Source organism: Branchiostoma floridae, chromosome 11, assembly GCF_000003815.2.
Source record: "Branchiostoma floridae strain S238N-H82 chromosome 11, Bfl_VNyyK, whole genome shotgun sequence".
In the NCBI taxonomy this organism is placed as follows: Eukaryota; Metazoa; Chordata; class Leptocardii; order Amphioxiformes; family Branchiostomatidae; genus Branchiostoma; species Branchiostoma floridae.
In genome coordinates, this window is record NC_049989.1 from 18,485,617 (window position 1) to 18,496,093 (window position 10,477).

The window sequence follows — 10,477 nt, forward strand, 5'->3', positions numbered from 1 at the left end:
TGTTGAATCTGAACAGAAACGACATCGTTTCCCTTCGCGACTTCATATTTTCTGACCTGACGGCGCTTTGGAATCTGCTCCTCTCCAACAACCTGATCTCCGCCATATCGGAGCGCGCGTTCCACGGACTGGTCAGTCTGGAGTTCCTGGGTCTGGCCGGGAACCGTCTGTCCGTGTTCCCGTCACAGGCCATCCGGCTCATCCCCAGTAAACAACTGTTATTAGTGTCACTCATGGTCAACAGCATCAGTCAGATACCCGGAGATATAAAATCAGCGCACCCGTCCGCTTCTTACCAGCTACAGGGGAACCCTTTGCGCTGTCCGGAGAAACGAGTCGCCCGGGAGGGTATGATAAACGTTGCTGACATGGATTCGTGGCCCATAATAACACCTTACGTCATTGACACTGATCCTGAACTGAAGCGCTCTTTCCTCACACAAGTCTTCTTCATAAAACATCGGCATAAATACTTTGGCATTCTTCCCAGCACCTACTACGTCACCGAACATCTTAATGTTGTTCTACCTTTACCGATCAGTCCCGACCCTCAAGTTGAGCGCTACATGTGGAACACCCCGACAGGCCGCTATGTCGTCTGGCCTCTGACCGCAGTGCTGAAGATTGAAGACTTCAGGGCGAGGCACTCGGGCAGGTACACAAGTGAAATTGTCAGTGGCACGAAAAGCTATCATTGTGATCTGCTGCTGTGTCTCGACTTGCAACCAAAGGAGGAACAAGGCACGGTAAGCACTCCTCCGTCCGACAACTTCTCACCACGACGCATCGAAAACGTAACGGACATTTGTGAGGGTTCTACCAACAAATCCTGCTGCCCCGACTGGTTAATTTTTAAGCCGTCCTTTCATCAGAAGTTCTGTGCCCTTCCAAACTCACAAGAAAAACCCAGCGTCTCATTCATCATTCCTATTATTATTGTTGTCGCCATTCTTATGATACTCTTTCCGACCGCGTTAGTTTTTTTGAGAAAACGAGAAGCTCGTCGAGAGAACAATCGCCCCGCCACCAAATCAACAGAAGTGGAATCGGACCCGAACGCATTTCCTCTTAGACGTCTGCCGTCGATAGACTCTCACAGTACGGAAGCCAAGCGACGCAGTTTCCATTGTGCGTCAGAAGCGCTCCAAGCGGACACCGTCGGTACGACAGAAGCCCAGGTTCATCACTATGACAACGCCGACGCATTAGATGCAGATGAGGAGGGCCAAGAGTGCTTCGCCTCTGTAACACAGCCCCCTCTACCGGTCCGTGATGAAACTGCAGCCCACACCGAGCTGGAAGGATCGTCTGAACAACCTGCTTTTCAAATCGGGAATGCCGCAACTGGTGAAGAAACAGTGCCTTATGGAATAGCAGCGGAAAATTCGCTTTACCAACGAAATTCGGACTTCAGTAGCGGAACTCTCATGGCAAGTGACCATGCAAGCTCAACTAGCACCGCCGCTGTAAATCCATATGGGATAGATGCAACCGTTTTGGAAGAAGGCCTGTACGCAGCAGCAGAAACAAATGCAGATTATCAACGGGAAACCGTCACCACTGAGTTGTACGGACAGCAGACTAACAATGCTTACAGGGAACAAGGTATCACCACCACATCTCAGGATTCTGAGGGGGATTTCGGCATTCTGTACGGGAGCGGTCCGACAATTGTCGAGTAGACATATCATCAGGACTGCCTCTTTATCTATTGCTGTTCTTTTTTTTAATGCAAGTTGAACCACAATGTGAAAGGAGATAGGGGGCAAAACAGGTGCATGGTCACCTGTACAAGAAAATAGTTCTCCCGCGCATTTGTTTAACGCAGTCGGTACGGCAAATTGGAAGACAGGGTAAACGGGCATTGCCATGGACTCTCAATCAGGCAACATGATCGTGACTGGAGCTTCTGACATACAAGAGACTTGATGAGTGTTGGTGTATCGACCAAATGGATCACTGGTTCACACGTTCGGACATGGAGAGATGAGATTGCCTACGTCTGTTGCAGTGGAGGGGGACATTTTCATTGCAGACGGACGCTTTTATTTTATTTACAAGAATGGACGCTTCCTCTTCAAGTTTGACGGCAAAGGTAGTGAAGCAGGTTTTCAAGTCTTTCAAGACAGTTTCTGTGTCGACAATTCGGATCGGCTGATCGTCACCATCATGAAGGCCAATCTAGTGGAGATGTTTTCACGCGAAGGGATTCATATCAGATCCATCGCTAACAGTACAAACCCGGAGTTTGTTGCTGCGGTACCGGGAAAGGATGGACAGCTTGTTGAGGTGAATCCTTTCAATGACACTGTAACTATCATTCCCATGTATTGATCAATGCCCCTGGCTCATGTATACATATTGACCTCTGAATTTAATTTTGCCAGTGCACAACGATCTACTCTATCCCATTTGACGGGATTCTGGGACTTACCAGCATTGACCGAGCCCTAGAAACACGTGGTTATTGAAAAGCAATGATAAGGGGAGAAATACATTTCATAGCTTTTGCGATAGATTTCCTGTTAGGAACCATTTTCAACGGTTAGTACTTGATTTCAGAAGGAATATCGAATACTGAATGTATCCCATCCAGTGAACGTTATTGAGAATTGATGTGAGGACATTTGAAATGTTGTATACTGCATGTCGATACAAAAAAAAACCTGCCTGTTCATGTTGTTAGCTGCCAGGTTGAATAGAAGTAACTAGTGTGTGAATTCATTGTATCTCTAGAAGTCTGTGTCCATAATCTTTCTTTGACGTCTACGCCAGTGCCATCAATATAATCAAATCAACATGCCTAATATCAACATTCTAGGACACTGGCTAGAAGGATTTAGGAAGACACCATAAACAAAAAGGTTTGGAACATAATATCTATTTGCATATGTTTTATGTAATACAAAATGTAGAAGCCTTATTACCATTGCAGGATAACTGTATAAAACCTTGTATCCATGCAAAGGAATATATCGAATTCAACCTTGCAAACCTGACTATGAATTCTAACTATCAACACCTGATATCAATATACAATTGTCGATTACAGTAATTTCCAAGCAGATCCTACGGTGGAGTGTATCTGGCCTAGGAATGTGCATTCCCACAGAAGGATCTGCTTGGAGATTAGATTAAAGCAAATCTTGTAAGTTATCACAATGGAGTTTTAAAAAGGTAATCTACTATAGTCAAGCTGGAATCTTAAACATGTCCTGGCTTTACATGACTATATCATGAGAAAATTGATATTGTAAACAAATATTTCTCCCTTCCGAAGCAACATTTAGAAGCAAAGAACTAAGTTTGGTATTAACAATATACAATTGTCGAGTACAGCAAATTTGTAACTTATGATGAGTAAGTTTTAAAAACGGAAAGCTACTACAGACAAGCTGGAATCCTAAACATGTCCTGGATTTAAAAGAAGATCATCAGAGGAACTTAATATTCTAAACAACTCTTATAAAAGAGCACACAGACAATTGAACCCTAGGACACAGCAGTTTGTTGTGCACGTGTTCGGAACATCCTTCCGATGACCTCGTCCCTGTACCAGACAATTAACAGTCAATTTCCGCAACGTGGCGACCTGTTGTGTAAACGTATGACCTTGTATCCATCAACTTTTATTTTCTTGGCTAACTCAAATATAACTATCTCGTATTGGAAAAGCAAGGGGGTTCATTTTGGTGCAGGTGACATGGGTGTTGGGGTTGGCCGGTGATTTTGGTACTATCCAAGCAGACGTTGATGGTGAAATCGTGACTTTTCTCAGCTACCCCCACGAGGAAGCGTACAAGGTCACGATTTTCCCAACAATCAATAGAAACCTCTGGTTTGAAAAGTAATTTTTGGCTGACCTTCAAATGGACAGGGCCATGTCCGGGTATGATTTTAAGATTTATTTATCCATGCACTTTTCTAAAGACGAATCACTAAGACGTCGCTCCGGTAACTGGCAGCACTTCGGGCTCCATTGGGCTCGGCCGGCAACATCCCTAGCTCGGCCGGCAATATCCCTAGCTCGGCCGGCAACACCCCGAGCTCGGCCGGCAACACCCCGGGCTCGGCCGGCAACACCCTGAGCTCGGCCGGCAACACCCCGGGCCTTCACCGGCAACACCCCGGGCTCGGCCGGCAACACCCCAGGCCCGGCCGACAACACCCCGGGCCTTCACCGGCAACAACCCGGGCTCGGCCGGCAACACCCCGAGCTCGGCCGGCAACACCCCGGGCTCGGCCGGCAACACCCTGAGCTCGGCCGGCAACACCCCGGGCCTTCACCGGCAACACCCCGGGCTCGGCCGGCAACACCCCGGGCTCGACCGGCAACACCCCAGGCCCGGCCGACAACACCCTGAGCTCGGCCTGCAACACCCCGGGCCTTCACCGGCAACACCCCGGGGCTCGGCCGGCAACACCCCGGGGCTCCGGTGGCAACACCCCGGGCTCGGCCGGCAACACCCCGGGCTCGGCCGGCAACACCCCGGGCTCGGCCGGCAACACCCTGGGTTCCACCGGCAACACCCCTGGGCTCGACCGACAACACCCCGGGCTCGGCCCGTAACACCCCGGGCTCGGCCGGCAACACCCCGGTCTCGGGAAGAACTACATGCCTTAGTTGCCGAACAGATTCCTACCGGGCCTGACTAGAGCCTGGCTTCCAGGGTAGTATATTCAGCTGCAGCCAACCACACAAACCTGCTACCGTGTGCTGTAGCTAACCCGGGCGGCGGAGGGTGCCTGGTGACCCGTAGAGAGCCCGTCCAACTCCCAGTAGCCGGATGCCAGTTGAATGATGGTCCGTTATCATTGCTTTTCGTGCCGATATATTTCGGTAAAGCCATTTATATAAGGAAAGTTGTTTCTAACAATGACAAAGCAGAACTGGATTAAGCTATCCAGGTTGTTTGAATCACCATAGGCAAACTTGTCTTGATACCTACATCTATGTCATATCTGTACATGTATCCTGATAACGTTCGATGTTGGCGTTACGGACCGGATGATAACTTGGGTTATCACTCGGTGTTCTACTGTTATCATATGGGCTTCTATGGAATAATTCGAACGTACTTCGAGTGAAGAACGTACAGAGGTGCTGCCGATTCGAATACCAGATTCCGACGCTGGAATCTTCTTAAGTCCTGGCGCATTTCGCATTGAAACTTGTTTTCTTGGGTTGGTATGACATAAATTTGGCGATCCAACCGGGCGTCGGGCTTTTACCTCGGGTGATTTGGAATACACCGTGTTGTATTCTATATGTATTCATTGCTTATTCTTTTGTGCCCACAGGAAGTCTTTGTCTGCTACTGACACAACGCAAAATGGAACTGATGACGTCAATCTTCATCATTTTGACTCTGCTGACCACGACTGTTGGGAACACCGTTGATTTTACCGGTCGTAACTTGACGCACGTCCCGATGGACTCCTTCGCGCCTAACGCCGACACTGTCATGGTTGTCACGCTGTCAGACAACAGAATAACGAACCTCGGCTCCTTTAACACAACCCCGAACATACGCTATCTGTTTATCGACAACAACAAGGTAAAGAACTTATCTCCGCGAACCTTCAAAGGGTTGTGCGAACTTCGTGTGTTGAATCTGAACAGAAACGACATCGTTTCCCTTCGCGACTTCATATTTTCTGACCTGACGGCGCTTTGGAATCTGCTCCTCTCCAACAACCTGATCTCCGCCATATCGGAGCGCGCGTTCCACGGACTGGCCAGCCTGCAGTTCCTGGGTCTGGCCGGGAATCGTCTGTCCGTGTTCCCGGCACAGGCCATCCGGCTCATCCCCAGTAAACAACTGTTATTAGTGTCACTCATGGTCAACAGCATCAGTCAGATACCCGGAAATATAAAATCCGCGCACCCGTCCGCTTCTTACCAGCTGCAGGGGAACCCTTTGCGCTGTCCGGATAAACAAGTCGCCCGGGAGGATGTGATAAACGTTGCTGGCATGGATTCGTGGCCCATGATAACACCTTACGTCATTGACACTGATCCTGAACTGAAGCGCTCTTTCCTCACACAGGTTTTCTTCATCAAAAGTCGGCATAAATACTTTGGCGTTCTTCCCAGCACCTACCACATCACTGAGCACCTTAACGTTGTTCTACCTTTACCGATCAGTCCCGACCCTCAAGTTGAGCACTACACGTGGAACACCCCGACAGGCCGCCATGTCGTCTGGCCTCTGACCGCAGTGCTGAAGATTGAAGACTTCAGGGCGAGGCACTCGGGCAGGTACACAAGTGAAATTGTCAGTGGCACGAAAAGCTATCACTGCGATCTGCTGTTGTGTCTCGACTTGCAACCAAAGGAGGAACAAGGCACGGTAAGCACTCCGTCCGACGACTCACCACGACGTATCGAAAACGAAACAGACATATGTGAGGGTTCTACTAACAAATCCTGCTGCCCCTACTGGTTAATTTTCAAGCCGTCCTTTCATCAGAAGTTCTGTGCCGTCGCAAACTCACAAGAAAAACCCAGCGTCTCATTCATCGTTCCTATTATTATTGTTGTCGCCATTCTTATGATACTCTTTCCGACCGCGTTGATTTTTTTTATTAAACGAGAAGCTCGTCGAGAGAACAATCGCCCCGCCACCGAATCAACAGAAATGGAATCGGACCCGAACGCATTTCCTCTTAGACGTCTGCGGTCGCTAGACTCTCACAGAACGGAAGCCAAGCGACGCAGTTTCCATTGTGCGTCAGAAGCGCTCCAAGCGGACACTGTCGGTACGACAGAAGCCCAGGTTCATCACTATGACAACGCCGACGCATCAGATGCAGATGAGGAAGGCCTACATCACTCCCCCTGTGCAACGCCGCCCCCTCTACCGGTCCGTGAGGACACTGCAGTCCACACCGGGCCGGAAGGATCGTCTGAACAACCTGCTTTTCAAATCGGGAATGCCGCAACCGGTGAAGAAACAGTGCCTTATGGAATAGCAGCGGGAAATTCGCTCTACCAACGAGATTCGGACTTCAGTAGTGGAACTGCCATGGCAATTGCGCATGCAAACCTAACTAGCACTGCCGCTTTAAATCCATATGGGATAGATGCAACCGTTTTGGAAGAAGGCCTGTATTCAGCAGCAGAGGCAGATGCACATGCAGATTATCAACGAGAAACCGTCACCACTGAGTTGTACGGACGGCAGACTAACCACACTAACATGACACGTGGTATCAGCACGATATCTCAGGACACTGAGGGGGATTTCAGCATTCTGTACGGGAGCGGCCCTGGTGCCGAGTAGACATACCGTCATCAGGACCGCCTCTTTATTAATTTATTGTTCTTTATTTGAAAGCAATTTGAACTACAATGTGAAAGGAGACAGGGAGCAAAACAGGTACATGGCCACCTTTACAAGCTGCCTCGAATGCTTTATTAGCAAAAAGAATATGAATTTGCACACAACATAAAGAATTGAGTGTGCCTATATGTAAATACAATACTAAGGAAAATTTAATTTTAAGGTATACATTCAATATCTTACAAAAAATGTTCTTGTTAGTAAACATTTTCAACTTTAAGTAATTCCTGTTAGAGAAGTATTAAAGACTGAAGGTGACGCACCAAGTGAGCTTTATTCAGGACTTGTGTGAGGCAATCGGAAAGGTTGTAAACCCCGAGAAGATTCCCATTAATTGTTTGACCATAACAGTAGCTGCCATGATGTAAATATGAGGTAAATATGAGTAACATTACGGTATCTCGTCAGTTGATATGGAATAATTCATTGGTGACTGGGTTGTAATTGTATTGTTTCACTTTTATTTCCATAGCCTTTCTTTTTCTTGAGCTCGGGAATCAGAATATACGGGCATTTATCACGACAAAGCGTCAAATCGTGTATTAGGTCAAATCTGTGCTTTTGCCTACTTGTAGCCCCGTCCTTGAACGGTGGCACGTCACTGCACGATGCTAGATCGAGATTCAATTCTTCTTAGGTCCTATTTGTCTCTTTAACCGGTTCATTGGCAGGATTTTGTTCCTATTATGTTCTGTGTCTTGCGCGTGACTGCGTTCAATAGCGAGAAACCGTGCTTGGGCTCTGTAAAATGACCTCCATATGTATGTTCCCATACTGTAGTGTTAAACTCATAGATCTACGTTGAGAGTTTGGGAGCATGGCACCACATGCGTTCTAGTACGCATTCTGTTATTTCATTTCTTGTGAATGTATCTGATGGCAAATAAAGCGTATCTATTGAAATTCTCCCCTTGCGTCTAGCTCATTTCCATTACTTACAATTATACCACCTTTAGATATAATTCTACCACCTTGACATGACCAAAAAGCACTTGGTAATTTATTTCTGGAAACCAGGATTGTTTGCCCATATGATGAGTTCTAAGTAGGGGGAATTCTTTGTAGCACGTTGTCGAGTTATTGGCGCATACCTCATATTACAAGATATATCAGCCTTTTCACACACGGGAGTATACAGGAGACTTCAACGGATAGCATTAGAACAGCAAGGTAAATAGGCGACACCTAGCGAATTTCACAAGGCTGCAGAGAAGTAAATTTTGCAAGAAGCATGGTTATAGAATACATCCAATGCCACATAACTGTCGTAGTTGTAAGTTGACGAAAAATAGCAAGGATGATGATGAATCTGAATAACCCATGTTTCTGTCATCAGTTACCTCTATATACTGTACCTATATTTTTCGAAGATACATATATTTCTATATACACAATTATAACTCATTGTTATGAAAATACTTCGCTCAGAAGTAGGAATCGCGATCTGCTCTTAATTATACACATTACGAGATACAAATACATCACATTACACAAACATTACTATCTAGGTCGAACACCATCAAGGAGCGCAACAACATAGAAACATATAGATATCAGCCATGGTCTCCTGACGGGCTAGATGAAAATGTTCGCCATTCTCCGCTGGGTACGTTTTATGCAACATTTTGAACTTATTTTGTTCTTCGCTGCCATGTAGTGTTGCTTGTCACGAAAAGGGGAGTGTGTGTGTGTGTGTGGGGGGGGGGGTCGGCGGTGGTGGTTGGGTGAACGTTAACATTGCTAAACACAAGGGCCAATATAGAGATAGACAGAGTTTGCGATCGTAGATCAATTGAAATACATTATAGATACTCACTTCCAACTTCGAACAGGGAGTAGAGGGGGATACAAACTGAGTCACGTTTGAGACGGCATTCTCACTGCTGCATCGCTACCTACATCGGCTATAAGTAGCAGTGAAAAGTAGATCCAGCCATTCTATCCCAAAACGATGTGTTTGAAGAACATTACTACAAATTGTGGAGGCTTTGTATGTTTACTGCCTTGTAATTCCACGTAAGGTCGACGGGTGGCATTGTTTGTTCCACAAAACTCACTAGGATACATGTAAAAGGTAGACATTTTCTTGATACCTAAAATGGCAGCATCCATCCTTCACGATCACTCGATCTGCATACAGGTAAGGTGTTTTACCGAAGTAGCCAAATTATACACTTCGATACAAAATATTAATATATAGTTCCTAACGTTCAAAAACAAACATTGCGCCTTTCCTTTCTGAGATTCCATGCTTCGCATTTGTGGGGGCCATATAGAGCGTTTATATCAATCTAAAAATCCACGTAGGAGTAACAATTGAGCATACAAGAATAACAACTTTTGAACTGTTCATGAACTGTTCAGATCGATGTTCTGTCAACACTCCGTGTTGGCAACATATGTTTACCCAGAACAAACATGACCATCGTTTCCTGGTGGGACAGGACCGTGGTGATCTCAGTCAGCAACAACAAGGCATTTAGAGGTCAGGAACGGTCACCCGACAGTTCAGGATACGTTAATGTTTAAACTTACAGCTACTCATGATATGATGATATAGCTCAATGGCGTCCTCTCTCCAAAGCAGATTGAGTCTTTTATTCTATAAGAAGTGGTCCTGAGACAAAGCTACAGGATATCTGTCCCAGAACTCATAGGTAAATCCTGTTATTCCACCAATCTTGGGAATGCGCAGTACACAACTTTCCTCATAACATTGTTCATGTCCGCATTCGTCTGCAAACATTTCCCATGTTTGCAGATATGCTCCACAGGTGTCAAACTTTACACACGCAGCAGACAAAAACAACTCCTGAGTGGTAGAGTGCTATTTTTGACAGCAGGTGAAGTCATGTGAACGTCAAGCCAAGACATGTTGTTGCCAAATGCTGATTACACAATGATAAAAACGTGACGTCTTTTGTCAATAACAATGGAGTTGTATCATCGAATAGTCATCCTTCATTAAATTTGCTTTGCGTGGGAAACTGTTGAACGTGTACAGGTGTACCACAAACAATGGCTATGGGTTAGAATGATTCATAGCCATGTGAAGAATCGCTATCCAGATTACTAGTAATTGTGCGCAATTTACAAAAATATTCTAATTCGACTACACCACATCTATTATT

At 46.2% G+C, this 10,477-nt stretch overlaps 1 protein-coding gene across 1 annotated transcript; it reads left to right on the plus strand.

The window, feature by feature from the left end:
• Positions 1-2,169: 2,169 nt before the first annotated feature.
• LOC118425310 (50 kDa spicule matrix protein-like) lies at positions 2,170-4,656 on the plus strand. Its single transcript, XM_035834117.1, has 2 exons — positions 2,170-2,289; positions 4,027-4,656. The coding sequence occupies exons 1-2, from the start codon at positions 2,170-2,172 to the stop codon at positions 4,654-4,656; spliced, it is 750 nt and encodes a 249-aa protein (XP_035690010.1).
• The last annotated feature ends 5,821 nt before the right edge of the window (positions 4,657-10,477 follow it).

Coding starts and splice junctions, on each gene's coding strand:
- LOC118425310 (XM_035834117.1), top strand. CDS start 2,170: ATGAAGGCCAATCTAGTGGAGATGTTTTCACGCGAAGGGATTCATATC. Junction 2,290..4,026: donor AGGATGGACAGCTTGTTGAG/GTGAATCCTTTC, acceptor CAATATCCCTAG/CTCGGCCGGCAACACCCCGA.